This window comes from Vigna angularis, chromosome 6, assembly GCF_016808095.1.
Source record: "Vigna angularis cultivar LongXiaoDou No.4 chromosome 6, ASM1680809v1, whole genome shotgun sequence".
Classification (NCBI taxonomy): Eukaryota; Viridiplantae; Streptophyta; class Magnoliopsida; order Fabales; family Fabaceae; genus Vigna; species Vigna angularis.
The window spans coordinates 6,083,210-6,107,269 of NC_068975.1; the positions used below are offsets into that span (position 1 = coordinate 6,083,210).

The following is a 24,060-nucleotide window of genomic DNA, read 5'->3' on the forward strand; positions in this document are numbered from 1 at the left end:
TAAAATAAAGTCTAAAAATAATAATTACTTAGTTATTTACGTAACACAAAATGATATTTACTTAGCTATTTAAAATAAAAAAGCAGTAAAATTATTTACACAAGTGTTTTTAAGAAAGTCAAAATAAATAAATAAAAAATAAACCATATTTACTAAATGTTAAAAACATACTAAAACTATTTCTTAATTTTAATCTTATAATTTTTTAGAAAACAATTGCTTAAAGAAATAACGTTACCATCAAAAGCTTTAAGACCATTTTATAATTTTGCAATTTTATATATTTATTTCTTTCGTACCTTTTTCATTTTTGTCTTTTAGTTTTTTTTTTATGGTTGCATCGTTTTTTATTAACAAATAAAATTGAAGTTTAAAATAAACAAATCCATTTAATAAAAATAAAATACAAAACACAAGACAGAAATTATAATGGTCAAACAAATACTAAAAAAATAAAGAAAAAAACGAAACAACCAATAGGCAAACAAACAAATACTAAGAGCATAAAAAAAACAATTAAATAAAGATAGGGGTGTAGATGTAAAAACCTTCCCCTGGCAGCCGCTGGCCAAGCCCCAAACCCTTTTAGGTTTTTTTTTTCTAAGCGTAGGTAAGAGAAAGGAAGCAAGCTCCCTTTTCTCCAAACCGGCAAGCTGTAACTGGTCGGCGCTTCCACCATTTCCTCTGACCATATTGCAATCAGTTCAAAACCTTTAATAGGATCCCTGCAAAATACCACTCATTTCAAGAACAATCCTCATCCCACTGCATCCTATCAGACATTTCAACAGTAACATTTTCTTCAAATTTTCTAACTTGGGCAGCTTTCATATTGTCGTCATTGTAGGAAATGTTGTGAATGTCAATTTCATTGCAAATCGGACTGAATACCGACTCAATCTGTTTCGAATCTTCTTCTGTCGTGCTTGAATGACAAAGGCTTCTGGACACGGTCAATCAGAGGCGGCGCCTGAAGATGCTTCACCAAAGCAGGAATCGCGCCTCCTTCAATAAAAGCCAGGATCTGCCTAGTGTTGTTCCTTGTCGTGCTTCTGCTTGGGGGTGTAGTCGTTGTTGTTGACAGCGTCGACGACGAGGGGCGCGAGAAGCGTGGCGTACTGACTCACGACCTTGCCGTTGAGAGAGGTGCTGACGGACTTCACAAGCGAGTCGCGGTCTGAGAGCTCCACAAGGACAGCCATGGCGGAGACCCTGGCCTTGCGGTTTCTTTTGGTGAGAATGACACCATTGGATTGACGGCGAGAACCAGGGAAAGGGAAGGAGGAGAACTTGTGTGAATTTTTTTTAGGAGGTCTCTGAAGGTGAGAGTGAGTTCAGAGTGAATCCCCCTCGTGTCTGCCTTAGGGGAGTCAAGGTCATGGGTTCTCTCTAGGGCGTGGTCAGTGAGCCTCTCTCATGACTCTCCTCGCTGGATTCCAATGAAGACCTCACCTTCCTTTTTTTTTCTTTTTTCGTGTATCTTTCCTGATTAAAGCCATCCTTGATTAAAGTCATCCTGTTCAGACATCCTTTCACCGATAGGAGCGTTTTAGTTTGTACATTATGAGCGATACTATGCATGTTGTTGCAGGAAGGACAAGGCCCTATGTTAAGCCTGTTGTGATAGCTTGCAAGTGAAAAGCTCAATTCGTGCTTGCGACCATGGGAAGAAAGCAAAGCACCAGTCTGCTAGACTACTACCGTTTTCTTCTTTGTTTTTTTGTTTTTTTTTTGTTTTTTTTTTTCTAAAAAAAAACTAAATCAAATAAAATGAAATAACTAATGTATAAAAAAAAAACTAAAATTAAAACATAACTTAAAAATAAAAATGAAAGAAAATAGCATAAAATAAAATAAAATAAAATAAACCCATTACGGTCAATTCGGACGAAATTGAGTGTTGATAATATTTTTTGTCTAAATATTTGCAACTACTCTTGAAATCAACATAAGTCACTTTAAGAAATTAACTCAATAACATATATGAACACAAGTCACATTACAAATTTTCAATAAGTTATATGAAATTAGCTTTCAACTACACAAATCTCATAATGATTTATTCACCCAGAATTTCATTTACTTTTCAAACAAATTTAATTACTACATTTCCCTCAAACTCCAATATCCACAAAATAAAAATAACCATGCAAAAAAGCCCTTTTCTCACCGAACAAAGTTCAACCTTGGAGAAAGAAGACACCTTTACTTGTTGATGGAGAACGCGAGAGAGGTGGAATGCGACAATGCTGATGGAGTAACGTTAGGGGAGGTCACCTTCGAACTCGCAATGGATGAATGAGAAAGTAAGGACAAATCACGAGAGAGAGAGAAGGGGAAAATAGCACAACACAAACGAAGAGAGAAAGGAAGAAAAGGGAAAATGTCGATAGAGAGAAGCGAGAATGATAATGGAACCAAGTTCGTCGACGATGGAGAAAGGAAGAGCAAGATGGATAGGCGAGGGAGATATAGAGTGAGAGCTTTGGTGGAGAGAGAGTGAGAGCTTTCACGAGAGAGAAAGAAGATACAAAACGTAGGGATCTTCTCAAATAAAACCCTGAAATCCCTTTTTTCTTCACAAAACGTCATCCATATAACATTATTTATTTTAGAAAAACATTTAAAACGGTTTAATCCCGTCTCACTATTTGGCATTGTGAAAAGGTTGGCAAAAATAGTTGTTAAAGACACATTATATTAATTGCATATACACAAATAATTCATTTGGATGGGGTGTTTAAAATAAATGTTTTACTCTCTTTAAAATTATTGTTTATTTAGTTTAAATGAATATCCTACTAATTTTCTTTTCTAAATGATTTCTTATTTTTTTCACCATCTTATAACTCTTATATCTGTTTCACAATAATGAAATGTATATAATTTATTTTTACAATTTCCATGTAATTATTATTCTTCTATTTTCATGGAATAATTTTCAATACTCAAAAATAATCTTTTACAACAATTTAAATTTCCTGTTATTAATTTAAAATATATTCCGTGCACTTAAAAAATACTTATTTACAAGTCTACAATTTATATATTAAAATTAGTTATTATAAATGCTACTTACATAGAAAATATTTGTTTCATAAAATATAGAAAATTAGCTCACATACAGAAAAAAAAAATCATTTCATCACTCGTTCATTATTCCGTTGAACAAAAACGGCCGCGGTAATGTTAATAATATGACCGTTACATAGTGGGATCCGAATTGTGAATGTTTTTGAATTTTGTTGTTGTTTTATTGTTGTACGCACAACAATAGGTGATTCTTAAACAACTAGTTCCCACAAAGGAAAGACACTCTTTTTCACTCTTCTCTCTCTCTTTCTCTCTGCAGCATCATCATGAGCAGACAAATGACAATCCCAGTGATCAAAGAAGAAGACGAAGGAACAAAGGAAGTGGTTCAAGAAAAAGATGAAGAGGTTCAACAAAAAGGGGAAGAAGCGTCTCACCCTCACGCCTTTCATGTCTCTGGTCCTCGCAATTTGACCAATCTTAACTGGAGAGACCTTATCAGTTCTAGCTGGTGGGTATATCCTTTTCATGTTTTCCTCTAATTATTCTGCATCTGAGATAAATTTATCTTTTTGGCATGTGGGGTTCTTGTTTTTTTGGCCTCATTCGGCCAATGGTTGAACCTTAACTTGGCTTCTGGGTGTGGTTGTAGCGCGAACGTATGTTTTCTTGATGTCTGATTTGCTTTGAAGCTAATGGTGTGATGGGATTTTAGTTTTTAGCAAGAGCCTGCAAAGTTTAAAAACGGGTTTGTGGTGAGTTGAATTTTGGGGTATGAGACTGAAGGAAGTATCATGAAATGGAAAATGTTGAAATTTTAGCATAAGGGTTTTGAATTTCAGTCTTTTGGACTGAGAATTTTCATCGAATGGCAAACATAGCAAGATGTTTCTTGGAGATCATCTATCTCATTGTTTGATGTGTATATTCTTTTAGTTTCCTTATATTTTGATCATTTATTTGCCTTATTGGTCTTTGCTTTATGTATTAATCAGGGCCTAATTTTCTTACTTTGGAAGGCCTCATTTGTTTCGAAGTTGGACTGGTTTGTTTATAACATTCACCCATAGTTGCTTTATTAAGAAGTATTTGGTATAGAATTTTTGGTCTTATCATTCATTCCTTATGTTTAAATCTCCATTTTGATACCCAATTTCTTAGTTGTTTTCCTTAAGAAGTAATTGGAATAGAATTTTGGGACCCTGATTTAGGGGATTTCTTCTAAATTATTATTAACAATAACATTAGTATGATTGCTTATTAATATTAGGAATTGTCATCGACAAAGACTTGATTTATCCATTTAGAATTTTTAATTTTAATCTATAACATATTGTTCTTTTATGGGTTAATTTTGCCACCCTTTACTTTGGGTTAATATTAAAATTTTGAAAATTCTGAAAATTAAAAAAAAAAATCATGTCTAATTTGATTTCTCTAAGATAACTTACATTTTAAAAGTACATATTTTATTTTTAAAGTTTCCAGATCAAAAATTTCTATCTTTTGTTTTTAAAATGACCCGTTGACTCATTGATCTAACATAGAGCCAGATGGAACCTAAAATTCATAACCTGAACATGGATCTGATGCGAGTGTGGTATTGTTATTACTTGGTTCATTGGATTGGACCGATCACATTAGATGGTTTACTTTAACATCTATAAATTGTTAGTCATGTCTAATTCAGTTTCAAATATTTGAAAACAATAATCTTTTTCTCATTCATTATTTCTCGTCTATAAAACTCTTCACTGTATGGTCTATGCTTGTAACTCTGAGAGTATCATATTTCCCATTAACTCTAGCAAAAGTACCTTATGATCCTGATAGAAAAGCTTTCAAGCTATACTGGGTTAGAGTACATTGTTGCAATGTATGTGTACTTAGGGCTGGATCAAGGCCTAAGCATGCTTTAGGCATCCAAGAAAAGAAGGCCTAAACAATACTTTTTAGTACTGCTTTAGGCCTTCAAGAAGAAAAGGCCTTAAAAAAATTGTTTAGTAATAATTGTTTTAGACTTTCAAGAAAATAAAAATCCTCAAAAAGCTCTTATTCTTTATACTTTAAGTTTGTTTTAGGCTTCCCAAATCCTTGTACTGACGAGTATTTTGTTTGTTTGCAGGAAGGATGCAAATTACAAAAGAACTGTGATTGCTTGTTTTATACAGGCAGTTTACCTGGTTGAACTTGACAGACAGGAGAACAGAAGCCCAGAAAATGCTCTAGCTCCAAATTGGTGGATTCCCTTCAAGTACAAACTCACTCAAACACTGATTGATGAAAGAGATGGATCCATTTTTGGTGCAATACTTGAATGGGACAGAGCTGCAGCAATGGCTGACTTAGTTCTAATCAGACCAAGTGGTGCCCCCAAAGCCGTTTTAGCTCTAAGAGGAACATTGCTCAAAAGCCCTACAATGCGCAGAGACATCGAAGATGACCTTAGATTTCTAGCCTGGGAAAGCCTGAAGGGCTCTGTCAGATTTAAGGTAGCTCTGGAGGTACTAAAATCTGTCTCAGACACATATGGAAGCAGCAATGTTTGCATTGCAGGGCATTCATTGGGAGCTGGTTTTGCTCTTCAAGTGGGAAAAGCATTGGCAAAGGATGGCATTTATGTGGAGACACATTTGTTCAATCCACCTTCTGTTTCACTGGCCATGAGTCTGAGAAACTTTGGGGAAAAGGCTGAGTTGGTTTGGAAGAAACTTAAATCCATGCTTCCTTCTTCAAGTAGTGAAGAAGGTCAAGGTATTGGCAATGGTGGAGACAAGACTGTGAGCATAGGATTGAAGAGTTGGATACCACGGTTATCTAGCTTCAAGAATGCTGGTTTTGGGGTGGGAAAATGGGTTCCTCATTTGTATGTAAACAACAGTGACTATATATGTTGCTCTTACACAGACCCTGAATGCTCAGAGGAGAAGAATGATGGTGACAAGGAGAATGTTTGTCCGACAAATGGACATGGACAAGTTGCAGCGAAGTTGTTTGTGGTGACTAAGGAAAAGCAGAAGTTTCATGAAGCTCATGCCTTGGAACAGTGGTGGTCTAGTGATGCACAACTTCAGCAGGCGAATAGCAAACTCATAAGCAGACAGCTTAAATCATTGTATACAACAACTAATGTTTCTTCGCAGGTAATGCAGGGAACACCACCCAGATAACAATGGTTTGGAAGAAGTGAGTACCTAGGTAACAACAATGTTTGTGAAATAAGTTCTAGGTCTTAATTATACTTTAGGCTTTCTTATAATCTTCCTTCAAACAGATTGTACCATTGTCTTTCTTATAATCTTCAGATAGTGATCGAAGAGCTAATTCATGATTCAAAATTATTTGGTTCAATTTCATAACTAAATTACATTTTTAATATTATTAAATAGGAGTAAATTTATTTGTGGTACCTTTATTGATCAAACTAGTTACTGGTTTTCATAATCAAAACTACGCGGTCACCGATTTCAAGAGAATTTTTTTTGTAGAAAAATATAATATGATTTTTGAAAATTATAAATCTTAGGAATTATGTTCTTTTGGTTTGGTTGATGAAAACATATCTGGAAATATTTATATAACTTTTTTAAAATAGGGGGATAAATCATTTTATTAAACTTTTTATCTTATCGTAATATTGATTTACTTAATAAGAAAAACATTGTATTTTTTTTTCATTAATTTTTTTATGTTACATCTGAAAAGTTTGATTTTCACCCTTTCATGTGAGAAAGTTGTGTGGAAATTTTGAAGAATTTTTTTTTTCAGGAAACATTGTTTTACGAAAATGTTTCTCTTCTACAAAATATCATTAGATGTTTTTTCTTTATCTCCTAATAAATGTCTTATTTTACTTGTAGTCCTAAAGTTTATCTACAGTATTTGAAAAGAAAGAAGTATTGGGTGAGTATAGGATAACAGAAATCCACACTGCACATAATTGGGGGGGTATTTCTTTCCGTATAGCCTTATAAATTTGTGTAATTCAAAAATCTATCAGATTATATATTTTGAAATACAAATTTGTACTCTTTGTATTTTGGAATATACATTTTAGAATATAAATTTTTGAATTTATTTTACCATATTTGTTTTTGTAACATCCCAATATCTCACACTGAATAATTCATAATTTATATATTGTAACATTACATTTACGGTAACATCCCGTAATCTCACACTTAAAAATTCACAGTTGATATATATATTTTAAACTCAGATTTCAACTATAAACTCTTAAATATAACTTGAATTCTTCTAACTTATTCTTCGATCTCTTTCTTCATTGGTATTGTTTCAGACGACATTCCTTCATCTGCTCCCGTATAACGAATTATACGATCATCGCACATACCCAAACACAAAAACACAAACAAGTAGGGGTGAGCTAACAATTCAATACAATAACCATACCTCGATACCAAACCATACTATGCTCACTTTACCAAATCAAATTACATAAACAAATATGAGTTACACACCAAACCACATTGCATACATCAATATATATCAAACACCAAATCAGAATGCATACACCAATATGCATCAACAATAGATCAGAATGCATACACCAATATGCATCAAACACCAAATCAGAATGCATACACCAATATGCATCAACAACATATCAGAATGCATACACCAATATGCATCAAACACCAAATCAGAATGCATACACCAATATGCATCACGTCCATCCATCCCAAAAGTCATACAAATTGACTATATCACATACATTCACATACTTTCCACATAAATCACATCATTATAATTCACAATCATGTTCAGATGCATAAATTCAAATCTAATAAAATCCAATTATTTCAGAAATCATACAAACTGAATATATTCCAACAAGATATATTACACAATAATTTAACAGTACATAATCTGTTCAATAGGATTTAAGTTAAAAACTTGTCGAGTAGACTTCTAGGAAAGAGAGGTGCGTCACAATGGACAACTTAAGTACCAAATCTTTCCTTAGCCAAAGAGTTCATCAACTAGTTTTTAACAAATTTCTTATTTACAGATTTAAACAACAGCATATAATATTAACACCGAAATCTAATATAGATATAAAAAAATAGAAATTAAGCAATATTGAGATCCCTGAGAAGATACGAAATTAATATCTATAAATCTGTAACTCCGATTTCAAATCTGAATCGTCACAATAATTCACTATTTGTTATAAACTACATATTAAAATTTCAGGTTGATCCAACGGTTAACTAGATAGATATTGAGGTTTTACCGAGGTAACTCAGGTGCAGAATTTTAAGTAGTTTTTGGTTATACTCAAAATGCGGAACTAATTTCCCTAAGCACAGACATTTAATTACAAATCTGAACGGTCAAAATGACTTAATATGTCTTATGAATTACATACTAAAGTTTGGGCTCAATCTAACGGTAAATGAAATATATATGAAATTTTTACCATGATAACTTAAGAACAGAAATATAGTGTTCATCAGATTTTTCAAAACTTAAAAATTATTTTCTCCAAACATAAGCTTTCAATTAAAAATCCGATCGGTCAAAGTGTATTAATATATCTTAGAAATCATGTATAAAATTTCAAGTTGATCTAACGGTCAAATAAGTCATAATATATATTTTACCGAGATGACTCAGTAACAGATCTACAGGGGTAATTAATTTACTCAAACATGCAGGATTTATTTCTCTAAGTACAAACTTCTAATTATAAATCCAAACGGTCAAAGTGAAGAAATAGGTCTTAGGATTCATATATTAAAATTTAGTTAAATCCAACGGTCAAAATAATTAAAAGAAAAGTTTTACCATACTAACTCGAAAATAAGAAAATTATAATCATGAAAACTAAATTTATATAAGTGAATAGATAACTACCATTACCAAAATTTTAACATACTCATAACTCATATTCATTATCATCACATGGATAAAAATCATATACAAGAAGGATCAGCTCTCCTACCTCTATTCCAGACTTAATCTCCTGCTCCGAATTTGTTTCCCTGAAACCCTTCAGAACCTCTACTCTTCTTGCAACTAAAAATTTCTCCCTAACTCTTTCTTTTCTATTTCTCAAGCTCTCACTTGATTCCTCTTTTCTTAGTGCCAAATACCCTTCCCTCCTATGGCTATTTATAGGTAAAAAAATTTTACTATTCATTAATATTTTAATATTATTTATTATTTTAATATTATTTAAAAAATAATATTTTAATCATTTACTTATTAAATCTGATCCTAATTTCTTCCCTACTAAGAAATCCTAATTTCTTCCATGCTAAGGAATCCTAATGCTAAGAATTTATTTTTTACTATTCACTTTTTACTATTTACTATTCACTTTTTAATATTCAATTTAAAAAAAATTACTAAATAAGGTACCAAAAATTTGAACCTCTCCTTCTAAAATTACTATAATTTTATATCCAAAATTTACATTTTTCTATCCATTAAAATTATTATTACTAATAAAATACTAAAATTTACTACTGTAAATATTTTCTTTTTCATGGGTCTTACATTCTCCCCAACAACAAAAATTTTCGTCCTCGAAAATTCAACATAAAAATAAGGTTATGATTATTTCACCTTATTTCCTTGTAAATTCATTTACTCTTCTTTCCCAAACTACTTTGACTAAGTTGATGATCTTTCCTCTAAGTCATTATGTTCGATGGTTTTCTATACTTATGGGTTGCCCTTTTAATGAGACATCTTCTTTGTTTGTAGTCGCATCTACTTCTAAAATGTGAGAAAGATCTAACACACTATTTCTTAGTTAAGTATCATTAAAACTAAATGAATGTTGACTAATGTGCTTAAGAGAAATTTCCTCGTGCGAAGAGCTTCTCCCATGGTTGAACTTACTAACAAGAAGATATTACTCTAACGGTTTTCTCCTAAAATCAACATACGACTTCTACCTACTGAGATTCCTAAGTCATAATTGACTTAATAATAGACCCAAAATCTCCTCCTTTTACAAAAACTTTTTAATTTAAAATCTCATCACCTAAATACAAAACAAAAATAATCAACCATTAACTTCCATACCAGATTTATGTAACCTAACCACTTATGCCAAATCATCACTTATAGCTCAAAACTTTCAATTTACCAACTTCCAACTTTGTACTCTAACCTATAATTTCAATATAAATTTAGTATATTGAAACTTTGTACTCTAACCTATAATTCCAACTTTGTACTCTAACCTATAATAATTTTTTTTTTTGAAAGAAGGATGACCGGTACTGTGACAACAGTTTCGGTGGCAATGATCGGAACTGTAGCTACAGTGGGAAAATTTTGGCTATAAAAGGGCCAGTCCTCCGCGTCGAGCGACATTTCTGACTGCCCACTCTCTCTCTCTGTCCCTCTCTTTCTCACTCATTTCTCTCCTCTGAGCGTCTGGAATTTGCGCGGAGCCTCTGCCTCAGTGTGCCTTCGGAGCGTCTGAGATATGCGTCGAGCTTCTATAAGCCCTACTACTTCGGGTAAGTCCTCAGAACCTTGGATCTCCCTTTCCTTCTTTCTTTCCTTTTTTTTTTTCCTTACTCCCCTTTAAGTTTCTCATTCCTTCTTTCCTTTCTTTCCTCCCTTTGCCGCTTTATTTGCTTTTCTGTATTCTTCTCCTTTTAAATTTTCTCATTTTTCTAAACTTAAAACACTTAAAACACAACTGTCGTAAAACTTAAGGGGTATATAGGCTGGAAACTAGACGTTAATCTCCCTTCAATTGAAGGTATGGTAGAGACAATCGGGTAGAACAACGCCACGTACCCCACTTAAAACTAAATAAACACATAAACTTAATTTACATGAACAACATGGACAAGGACAACTGGACATAGATCCGTTTAGGACCCTTTTGCAAGGACCGTGAAACAGATCTGAGACTAGACACTGAAACATCAAAGACTGACTGGACAAAATAAACCTAAAAGGAAACAAAAACAAATATAGAAACACTGAACTAAGAATCTAATATTTTTTTTTATTATTATTATTATTTTTTTTTTTAGAATATTTCGAGAGGAAGGAGGAGTAAAAAATGGAAATAGAGAGATCCACCTGTCAGCGGTGGCGTCCTACTGATGATCAGATTAAGATGATGACCAACATATACAATTATGGAGTCACACACCCAAGCAGATCCCAAGTCTTCGAGATCGCGTCTCGACTAAGGACTTTCGGAGAAGCCAGCGAATATAACGTGCAATGCTGGTTCAACAACTATGGCAATCGGGTCAGGTGCATGCAAGCGGAGATAGACCCTACTGGCACTATATTTTCTTTGCTGCCGCGATACATGTATGGTAAGAATTCTGATCATATCTCTATTTTTATTGAATTTTTCTCTTCCTCTTCTATTATTAACATACAAATTTTGTTGAAAGAATATGACTGGGTAGTTATGAGGACACCGAAGCTGCTGAATCTGTTCCCCATTCCGATCATCATCGACGACGAAAGAGATGAACGACAAATCCCTCCACCTATGCCTCCTGCATTCCGTACCAGAGCTCCCTCGACGGAGCTTACCTTAAGATCGCCACCAAGTAACCACTTTCCATTTTAAAGTTTTATATTTTTAGCTTTTTATTTATTTATTTATCTCTAACTACTATTATTTTTGCACCACCGGAGATCCTTCATAGGTAATTCCACATGCTCCAAGGCTCCTAGATCTCTTTCCCATCCCCGCTATACATAAAGAAGAAGAGAAAGTTACTCAACCCATGCCGTTTCGCATCAAAGCCCCTTCCACAGAGCTTTCTTTGAGATTGTCGTTCGCCGATCAATAGTTTCCTTAAGGAGACTATTTTTATTTATTTATTATATTTTTATGGACTGTCCTCTTAACGGTCACTTGTGGCCGACACTTGAACATTTTATTTTTATTTATGTACTGTGATCTTTATCTACTTTGTTTTATATTCTAGTTAATGATTTTTTTTTACTCTGCTCATATTGGTGTTTCTTCAGCAATAATTCTCTATATGTTCAATCTTCCTCCCTCGGTCTATACTAAGGTAAATTTGGATACTGGAAGAGTTGTATTAATTTTGGGTATTTACAAGACTTAAGACAGAAGTGAAATTCTCAAAGGCTTAGGAGAAAAATCTATTATTGTAATTTTATTTTATTTATGGATATATATATATATTTTTTCTCATAATGAAATTAATATTATCTTATGTTTTTCCTTGATTCATTTAGTCTAAACATCTTCTTATTATCTTTATATGTGTCTTAGCCGATTTAATTTGCAATGGTAGTTATTACTTAATTCACTTAACTGGTATCTACACTTAAAATTTTAAGACCTATTCGAATATAATTTAGTACACTATCCAGAATTACTTTAGCTTTATAACTCGTAATCCTATACCCTAAAATTATAAATTACACAAGTAAATGACAAATAATAGTTGAGAATGCATCAAACATGTTTATAAATTTGAAGTTCACTCAAAACAACCACGAATCGCTATACCATAAAATAATAACAAGCAGTATATGTTCATCATATGAATTATGAAATCATGAGCAGTCGTATACTAGACATAATATATGTAAATTTCACATAAACTAATAATCAAAGATAATATCATGTGAAAACCAGTAGCAAAAGATTGACTTCATTTACTTAATTAATTTATAATTCATAAATAGTTAAACATATACGCATCGTAATTCCCTAGTAATTAATTTCAATTTTCTCATTCGGTACACATACTAAAAACTAGATGAGTTCACTCCCCAAACCCTTGCCAAGCTAAGTATATTACATGTTTCACGGTTGGGTTGGGTGTGGGTTATTTCTCTGTTCACACAGAGAATTATTGTTATTACGTTTTATAATGAGTTCGTAGGATAATTTCACTCCTCACACCACTGATATACAGAACATGGTTGATTCCTTTAACCTTGTTACACTAATGCTTTCCCAAAGCTCTTTTTATTCTAGCCTTTGAACTCAACTCTTCTTGTGCAACGTAAGATATCTCACCTCTTCATTTTGTTCTCGAAAACTTCTTAAAACATTACTTCTAAACATTAACATCTTCACTCATCCTTTGAAACCTAAACTCTGGTATTATATCTCCCTATTTTCGAAGGCTTTAACTAATTGTAATATCTTTCCTCAAACCCTCAGAATTAAGAAAGAAAAATCATCTATGGTAAAAGTCATGGTAGTTAGACACAATACTTTACTATCTAGATTTGGAGGAAATGGTAAATTATACCATTTAGACTCAATTCTTCACAGAGAAGACACGGAAGACCCACAACACAGAGGTCATCCTAAGGACGAACCTGGCTCTGATACCATTAATGTAACATCCCAATATCTCACACTGAATAATTCATAATTTATATATTGTAACATTACATTTACGGTAACATCCCGTAATCTCACACTTAAAAATTCACAGTTGATATACATATTTTAAACTCAGATTTCAACTATAAACTCCTAAATATAACTTGAATTCTTCTAACTTATTCTTCGAACTCTTTCTTCATTGGTATTGTTTCAGACGACATTCCTTCATCTGCTCCCGTATAACGAATTATACGATCATCGCACATACCCAAACACAAAAACACAAACAAGTAGGGGTGAGCTAACAATTCAATACAATAACCATACCTCGATACCAAACCATACTATGCTCACTTTACCAGATCAAATTACATAAACAAATATGAGTTACACACCAAACCACATTGCATACATCAATATATATCAAACACCAAATCAGAATGCATACACCAATATGCATCAACAACAGATCAGAATGCATACACCAATATGCATCAAACACCAAATCAGAATGCATACACCAATATGCATCAACAACATATCAGAATGCATACACCAATATGCATCAAACACCAAATCAGAATGCATACACCAATATGCATCACGTCCATCCATCCCAAAAGTCATACAAATTGACTATATCACATACATTCACATACTTTCCACATAAATCACATCCTTATAATTCACAATCATGTTCAGATGCATAAATTCAAATCTAATAAAATCCAATTATTTCAGAAATCATACAAACTGAATATATTCCAACAAGATATATTACACAATAATTTAACAGTACATAATCTGTTCAATAGGATTTAAGTTAAAAACTTGTCGAGTAGACTTCTAGGAAAGAGAGGTGCGTCACAATGGACAACTTAAGTACCAAATCTTTCCTTAGCCAAAGCGTTCATCAACTAGTTTTTAACAAATTTCTTATTTACAGATTTAAACAACAACATATAATATTAACACCGAAATCTGATATAGATATAAAAAAAATAGAAATTAAGCAATATTGAGATCCCTGAGAAGATACGAAATTAATATCTATAAATCTGTAACTCCGATTTTAAATCTGAATCGTCACAATAATTCACTATTTGTTATAAACTACATATTAAAATTTCAGGTTGATCCAACGGTTAAATAGATAGATATTGAGGTTTTACCGAGGTAACTCAGGTGCGGAATTTTAAGTGGTTTTTGGTTATACTCAAAATGCGGAACTAATTTCCCTAAGCACAGACATTTAATTACAAATCTGAACGGTCAAAATGACTTAATATGTCTTATGAATTACATACTAAATTTTCGGCTCAATCTAACGGTAAATGAAATATATATGAAATGTTTACCATGATAACTTAAGAACAGAAATATAGTGTTCATCAGATTTTTCAAAACTTAAAAATTATTTTCTCCAAACATAAACTTTCAATTAAAAATCCGATCGGTCAAAGTGTATTAATATATCTTAGGAATCATGTATAAAATTTTCAAGTTGATCTAACGGTCAAATAAGGCATAATATATATTTTACCGAGATGACTCAGTAACAGATCTACAGGGGTAATTAATTTACTCAAACATGCAGGATTTATTTCTCTAAGTACAAACTTCTAATTATAAATCCAAACGGTCAAAGTGAAGAAATAGGTCTTAGGATTCATATATTAAAATTTTAGCTAAATCAACGGTCAAAATAATTAAAAGAAAAGTTTTACCATACTAACTCGAAAATAAGAAAATTATAATCATGAAAACTAAATTTATATAAGTGAATAGATAACTACCATTACCAAAATTTTAACATACTCATAACTCATATTCATTATCATCACATGGATAAAAATCATATACAAGAAGGATTAGCTCTCCTACCTCTATTCCAGACTTAATCTCCTGCTCCGAATTTGTTTCCCTGAAACCCTTCAGAACCTCTACTCTTCTTGCAACTAAAAATTTCTCCCTAACTCTTTCTTCTCTATTTCTCAAGCTCTCACTTGATTCCTCTTTTCTTGGTGCCAAATACCCTTCCCTCCTATGGCTATTTATAGGTAAAAATTTTTTACTATTCATTAATATTTTAATATTATTTATTATTTTAATATTATTTAAAAAATAATATTTTAATCATTTACTTGTTAAATCTGATCCTAATTTCTTCCATACTAAGAAATCCTAATTTCTTCCATGCTAAGGAATCCTAATGCTAAGAATTTATTTTTTACTATTCACTTTTTACTATTTACTATTCACTTTTTAATATTCAATTTAAAAAAATTACTAAATAAGGTACCAAAAATTTGAACCTCTCCTTCTAAAATTACTATAATTTTATATCCAAAATTTACATTTTTCTATCCATTAAAATTATTATTACTAATAAAATAATAAAATTTACTACTATAAATATTTTCTTTTTCATGGGTCTTACAAACCATACGTTTGAAACCCACTGTTCCAAAATCAACTTGATCCAACGGTGAACGATTTCACACAATTAAAACATCAGTCCAAGTTTTAGGTTATGCGGGAATGACTTCTTCTCTTCCTTTCTCTCTCGCTTGGCTTTTTCCTCTCTTCAAATGAATCTAATGCGCCCTAGTAATCTGACCCATCTCCACTAAAACAAAGTGAGAGATGATGGTCCACATTATTTGGCCTATTCTTCCCATAGGAAGAGAGCCCTATAACCCAACACTTACAACATATATTTGCATGGAAATTCCCAAGCATCATAACTTTGTTCTCCCTTAGCATCAAACCCTTTGTTGGGATAACCAAGCAAACCATACATAATACATTCAAAGAGAAAACTCATACAAAAATTACATAAGTCTTATGTCCATTCATACACAAACTCTTACCCAATAATAACCACAAATAATCATTATCATATACACATTTATCAAAACAAGGACTACCAATCAATATAATCAAGAACACATATAACATACAACCATAAACAAATAAAGGTAAGCGTCCCCATACCTTGGCCAATCATAAGGCTTTATTTACAACCCTAAAACATCACAAATCTTCCTTTACATTAAGAGTTCCCCATCGTTCTCTCTTCTTCTCCCAAAACGCCAATCTCCTTTCTTCCTCTGTTTCCTGTATTTGATTTAAAGTTTCTAGGGTTTCTAAGCATCAAACCATCCTTTTCTCTATATCTTAATATTTATGAATCCACTCAACTCTATCTCTAATACTTTCTCACTTATAATAATACATTTTATTCTAATTTATTATAATGAGTCTATCAATAATATATATTATTATCATTTAGCCATAATATCTAATTATATATAATAATATCTCAATACATCATTTAAAATATCTGTCAACACCCAATTTCGTCCGGATTGACTAATAGATTTATTTTTTTTTCATCATGAGTGTAAAATAAAAAAAATAAAAAAAAATAAAAGAAGCATAAAAAAACCCAAATGAAAAATATTATTTATTTTACTTTTTGCACCCCCAAAGTTTCTTTTAAACACTTAATCCAATGACCCAAAATAATCTCTTACTTTTTTACTTCCTCACCACCTCTTTTCTCTTATCACACCCCACTCTCCACATCACTATCCACATCACCCTCCACATCTCATTCCACATCATCTACCTTTTTCATTTACTTTTTCCACATCATTTCCATATTAATTTTATATATCAACTTTTCTAATTATTCCACTTACATTTTTTTATTATATCTTCTCCATCAACATTTTTTATTATCCATTTTTTCTCCACCTTATTTTTCCACCCACTTTTTATATTACTTCTTTCACTTATTTTCCACATTAACTTTTACTATTCACTATATTTTATTTCACTTAATTTCTCCACCAACTTTTTATATTATTTCTTCCACTTAATTTCCACACCTAATTTCTCCACCAACTTTTTATATTATTTTTTTTCACTTATTTTCCACATTAACTTTTACTATTCACTATATTTTATTTTACCTACTTTCTCCACCAACTTTTTTATATTATTTCTTTCACTTAATTTCCACACCTAATTTCTCCACCACCTTTTTATATTATTTCTTTCACTTAATTTCCACACCTAATTTCCCCACCAACTTTTTATATTATTTCTTTCACTTATTTTCCACATTAACTTTTACTATTTACTATATTTTATTTCACCTACTTTCTCCACCAACTTTTTATATTATTTCTTTCACTTATTTTCCACATTAACTTTTTCTATTCACCTTTTTTTAATTCATCTAAATTTTCCACCAACTTATTATATTATTTTTATTCATCAACTTTCTTCATCCTTAACTCTATAAATACCTACATTCCCTTCACTTCACACACACACACAATTACATAATATCCATTTCTTCTCTCTCAAAATCTCTTCATTCCATCCCAAAACTCTACTTCATTTTTCTCTCACATTTTGCTATTTCCTAATCTCTCTATACATAATAAATCCCATACCCCATTTCTACCATAAAGTTATCTTCTTCATCTTCCATCTATCTTTCTCACAACTTATTACAAGTAAGGTTTTATTTCATCACACAAATCTTCAACAAGGTACACATTTTCTCTTCATTCTATTTATATATGCATTTTGATCATTTTTTTTAGTTTATAAATTCATCTTGGTTTCTATCACAATTTTTCTTTATGCTTTTCACATTTCAACTCATCTATCCTTCTTAATAAAAATTATAAAACTTTAAAAACATGTAATAATATAAATATCGGTATGAGTACTCGTGCGATCGTACGCATCAGCCTAGTACTCATTACCCAAAATCTAAAATAAACAAAAAAGTCGTGTGAGTGCTCGTGCGATCGTACGCATCAGCCTAGTGCTCATTACGCAAAACAATAAAAAATAAGAAAAAAGCCGTGTGAGTGCTCGTGCGATCGTACGCATCAGCCTAGTGCTCATTACGCAAAAAAAAAATCTAAATATTACATTAAAAAATACCAAAAAATATAAAATCTTCAAAAACCAAAAACATCCACATTTTCAAACAACAAAAAATCTTTCTAGCCAGAACTACGTGATCCTTGATTCTCCATCAAAAGTGGAGATACGTAGGAGCAAGGCCAGTCCTTGTCAGGTTCACTCTCCCAAAAATCCAAAATCATTTCCAAACAATTCTCAAACAAATTTTCAAGCAATCTCCAAAAAGAACTACGGAACCCTGATTTCTCATTCTTAATGAGAATACGTAGGAGCAAGGTCAATCCTTGTCGGGCCCAAAAAACTAAAAAATACATGTTGTTTCTTTAGAATCTTATTTTAGGGGATAGTTAAACATTTTGAAAACCACATCATATTCGCATATTTAGTTAAAGGTACTGCCTTAGGGCAGGCGTTGTAGGGTGTTAATACCTTCCCTACACGTAACCGACTCCCGAGCTTAGAATCTCATTTTCGCAGACCATGCTTTATCATTTTATGGTTTTTCCGTAGTTTTCCAGAATAAACTATGGTGGCGACTCCAAATCTCTTTTTCAAAACCCCGCGTTTTATTCTTCGGATCATCGTCCCGTCGTGATCCCGGTTGCGACAATATCTATAATATCTAATAATAATAATAATAATATCTCTTTTAAATGTCTAAACCCACCAAAATTATATATCCTATTTTTTTCAACTACGTTATTTCTAAGACATCTATTTTCCCGGGCCTTACACATTACCTCCTTCATAAATTATTTGTTCTTTAATCACATCCTACCTTTGAAATCACCGTAGAGTACTCTACAACTATAACCAACCAAAATCGTGAATAAAGTAAGTTCTCTTTTTTCTTTTTCTAGTTATCCTATCTAAGTTTTCCCATTTTTTGTGTATGGTTGAGTTGCATGTGCACAAATTCTTTTCATATTTACTTCCTACATGTTGGTGAGTCTAGTTATGTACTCAAATCATTAATATGATCTCTTTGTGTATGTGGTTAGATTTTCAATGAAAGAGGGAAAGTTGTAGAAAAACATTTAGAAGCATAAGAATATCCTTTAAGGTGAGGGAAGCTAATTCTAACTAGTTACTTGTTTAATTTCAATTGATTGTTGTTTCTGCAACTGAGATTAAAATTTTAGAACAATTTAGTATGTTTGCTTATATGTAATTAAATTAAATGCGATAAAGGAATCAAATGCAAGTTTTTTGTTGTTGTGAAATTAAAGGATTGGAATGTTATGCATTGTTGTATATAGATTTAGTAATGAAATTGTGAAATTGATGTTGTAATTAAATAAATTGTCTTAATGTGATTCTTGATGTGTTTGAGACTTGTGAGTAGAATTAGCATGAATTTTAGTATGTTGGGAACTTGAAAGTCGTGGGATTTTGTTATCTGGATACTAGTTTGGTTTTGGTAATCAATTAAATCCTTTTGATAATCGATTACCAGAGGTTGAAGGTACTCGAAACTACATAATTTTGATAATTGAATACTAGTCTGGCTCATGGAATCGATTATATTATGTTAATAACCGATTGCCAATTCAAAATTTAATAATTTTGAACTACATGAAGGAAAATGTTGGGATCTTTGATTTGATGTATGTAGTTAGAAAAGTTAGTCTTTTATAATTGCTCTATTTTAGATTTCTCTTTTATGAAGAGTATTTCTACTTGATCGGTCAGTAGGTTCCTATGTACTATTATGGTCTTGGGTTGATCTTGATATAAAAGTATGTGTTTTAGGAATGATAAGTGTGTGTGATATGTAGAGTAAGGCATACATATGTGATGAAATAATTTTATTTATATTTATGGATATGAGTTATTAATATATGAATTAGAAGGAAATGAATCAAGAGAAAAAATATGAAGTGTTTCAAGGAGGTTATATAATATAATATGGGAGGAATGGAGGGAAATGTTTCAAAGAGGTTATTTAAAATAAAGGAATGCAACATAATCTTTTAAATGTTATGTTTTGGTTGCATGACCATATTCGTCCTAAGGAAGAAGGATGTAGTATGATAAGTTTACTGTTATGCAATTGCTAGGGATGCTCCTATGAAGTTATCCTTATTATACCAGACTATCAAACTCATGTAAAGGATGAGGTCTAAGCAATGAAGACTGAAGGATATTATTATATTTGGATTAGAGGTCGGGATCCCTTCTCTTTTAAAGAATTAACATTGTCTAAAGGAGGTTTGGTGACCTAGTAAATTTTGGTCAGTCTTGATATATCATATCATATTATTATGAAATTTAAGGGTTCTACAAGAGGTGCACAACTTCTAGTGTTTGAACAATTGCATAAATGTGAATATCAAGTCTAGTAATATATTTTGCTTATGTGTTTGTGAATGGTGTGATGACTGATCATTAAATACTATGTTATGAATTGGTTGAGAGATATTGATTGATAAATTATTTATTCACTATGTTCATGTTAGCATTAGCTTGCCCTCTTTTGTTTGTGGTTGTGTGTTTTCCCTTCCTTTACGATGATCGTCATTTTGGTGTGAGCAGAGGATGTTTCAAGAGCTAGTAGTGGTAGACAATAGGAGTGTATGCACTTTGGGGTTGTGCCTATTTCCTCGGTTTGATGGATGTACATAAGATAGAATATTTAGATAGCTCACAATCTTGTGGCATTTGTGTAAAAATGGTAATGCTTATAGATGTTTTTGAACAAACTTCATTGTGAAAGACTAGGATTATTGCTATGATTTTACTTTTATGTATGTTTGAATCTCATCCCTATGGTCAGGTTTGTTCTATAATCAATCATGTAAGAATCTCAAACAATATAAATGTCTATTTTATTGGGCTTTTACAACCAAATGCAAGACACAAAACTCAATTTGATGCACCTTGGGGTATTTAGAGTGAATGTGTTCACTCACCTTTGTATTAACATTGATTAATCTAATTATATTTATTTTATGTTAGTAAAGTAATAAAAAAACTAGAGGTTACACTACAAGAAATTGGCGTATTACTGAAGGCTTTTTACAGACGGCCTCTCGGCCTTCGGTAAAAGTGTGTTACCGACGGTCAGATAGATGATTACCGAAGGTCTTTGGGCCGTCGATAATGACTACAAAAATAGCGCAAAATACCGGCGGCCCTTTACCAAAGGTCCTTAGGCAGTCGGTAATTAAGTGGTGATTTTAAATACCGAGGGTCTTAGGCCGTCGGTATGTATGAGGGTGAATTAAAACCAAAACTTCTACTTTCCCTCTCCCATTTTGAGCTCGTCGACCAAACCCTATTTCCCTCTCCCTGTGAATCCTCTCCTTAGGTGCATTATCTCAGTGTCGTCATGGTTGTTCTCAAGGCGCAACTGCGTCATCCTTCATTCGGTCGTGTTAGTGAGGCGGGACAGCGGTTGTCGTTGACGGTGTGAGGACGGTTGGTGACTGAGGCGACTGCCGTGGAGTAGGGACGGTTGGTGACTGAGGTGTCATCCTTCATTCGGTACGCTTGGAGCTTTTGTTGAGTGATTCTCCGGGAATGGTGTTGGTGGACGGTGATTGAGGCATTTATTGCGGCTGCAGTGGAGTAGGGAGGGTGTTGCCGCTAGGATTGCAGTAAGGTTAGTGTTCTGTTCATGTGAATTTTAGGTTTGGGGCTTGCTCCTTAATTGATTGCTATTTGTTTTCCTGCTTCCAATTTCTTGCAATTCCTTGCAAGTCATTCTATATTGGATTGTGGTTATGGCACCAGGGGTCGTGCTTCGTGGATAGCGTGACGAGGGCATTGCGGTGGTGACGTGTTGTGGATGCTGCTTTAAGTGGTGGTCTACTTGGACTGGGGCTGCCATTGTAGAGGGTGTTGTGGAGCTTTTTATTAGGTTTGCTAACTTCCACCGTTGTAGTTAACCACATTTACAAGTGCCTCTTTTAGTGCTGGATAATAGCATCATTTTTCCTTATTTATGTTATGGAAGAATTTAAACACTATATCAAAATGTAACAGAAGATTTATGCACAAATGTCGAACACCATCAAATATCGTTAGCTTCTACTTCTTGATTTGATATGAAACTGTATATCACTATGTCAAAACTATGTATTGGATTTTCTGGTTGTTTTATCTGAATGTATACATTACAGCCAAGTAATCCAACCAATACTTATGATTCAATCGCTTGTCTGTTGCACAATTTCTTTTGTTGTTTTTAAATAAGTTCCTTATAAAACATTTTTTATACATGAGTAAGATACAATCTAATGTACAATTCCTTATTCAGAACTAAACTAATACTAAGTGAACCAACAAATTAAGTTCTTAGACTTCATAACTAAATCAACATCAGCCTAGAGGTTTTATTCTCTTTAGGTTGAGTCCTCTTCTTCAATATAATATTATATTCATACAATCTACTCAGTTCATATTACCCTTCGTTTTCTTACCTTTAAACCAGTTAAGTGTGCCCTTCACCATGACCAGAAATAACTTTACAGTTACCTTTTATTTTCCCTCTCTCATTTACCATTTACATAATTTCATACTGGGCAACTTGGCCTCCACTTTCTCAGTTTCCCAAACATGGATCTTGACTCAAACACCATCATCGTGTTTTGAGTGCAAAGAAAGAGTATAAAAATCAGCCTAAAATGTGATAGAAGTAGGAAAATTATAAACGTTTTGATTTGATATATGTCTGATTCTAATAATTGGTGCATTGTCTGGCACCTTAGAATTTAGAAGGATACCAGTGCTCTTTTTAGTTGTCCTGGGCCCATATTTATCTGTCACCTATATAAAATTTTATCAACATTTATCATTGTGTGGTTCTGAATTTATGTATGTTTTAGTTATAAGGATTTAACTTTATCTTCTGTTAATGGACCTAGAACATGATTCTGAAATAGAGTAATTGAACAGTGAGGCATAATTAAAGACCCTGCCAAATGGGATATTTCTTCAACTTAAAACCCCACCCATTTCCTACTCCTGGAATGTTGTTTTTCCCTATGCAAAATTTCCCATCTTCCTATCTCATTATTAAATCCGAAAGAGAATAATACAGTCCATAACATTTTCCTTTTCTCACTCCTTTAAACTCATGACCAATTTATTATCACACTGCCACTAACCTTACTTCTACTTCTATTTCACTTAATTTATTCTTTCTCTTTTGTATTTCTTCATTCTAAATCTTATTGTTATCCTTTCTTCATCTCTTATTTTCCCACACTCTTTCTCCCATGGAAGTTCCCTCTATTAACACTAAGACTTCCGCTTCATCATTCACCTTTCACACCACAATGCAACAACCACTCCTACTTTTCTTCAACACCAAACTTAACTACATTTTCCTTTGCTACCTCAAGTGTGCTCAAAATAATTGGCATTAATAAAAATGTCCACAGGTTGTACAATGTAGCTTACACAAGTGGATCACACTAGAATCAAACAATTAGGGTCAAATCTCTCTAACTATAGAATGTGCCAGAATAGGTGCACATTGTTTGAACATATAAGATACCTGTCCAACAATGAAAGGAGGGTAAAAGGTAGTTGGAAAGTTGTGTACTCAGTTCAGAAATTTCTACATATATACACATCATGAAATTGACAATAATGCAATAGCAAAGGTGGAAAATGTACAACAGACACTTGAAACAGTGACTAAACTATGTACACAAGTTCTATTTAGCTCAAAATAACCAAAAACTTCCTCAAAAACTAATTCCTAATAGAACTTTAAACATCAAAAT

The 24,060-nt window shown here is 32.5% G+C and overlaps 1 protein-coding gene across 1 annotated transcript; it reads left to right on the forward strand.

Moving 5' to 3' along the window:
- Positions 1 to 3,256: 3,256 nt before the first annotated feature.
- On the forward strand, positions 3,257 to 6,357 carry LOC108342284 (GDSL esterase/lipase At4g10955). The gene is made up of 2 exons (XM_017580035.2): positions 3,257 to 3,544; positions 5,159 to 6,357. Exons 1-2 carry the CDS (start codon positions 3,360 to 3,362, stop codon positions 6,201 to 6,203), a joined length of 1,230 nt encoding a protein of 409 aa, XP_017435524.1. The 5' UTR covers positions 3,257 to 3,359; the 3' UTR covers positions 6,204 to 6,357.
- The last annotated feature ends 17,703 nt before the right edge of the window (positions 6,358 to 24,060 follow it).

What these genes read in the sequence shown, in the direction of transcription:
- LOC108342284 (XM_017580035.2), top strand. Translation starts at nt 3,360, where the DNA reads ATGAGCAGACAAATGACAATCCCAGTGATCAAAGAAGAAGACGAAGGA. An exon ending in GACCTTATCAGTTCTAGCTG is followed by an intron (nt 3,545 to 5,158) that starts GTGGGTATATCC and finishes GTTTGTTTGCAG; the next exon opens with GAAGGATGCAAATTACAAAA.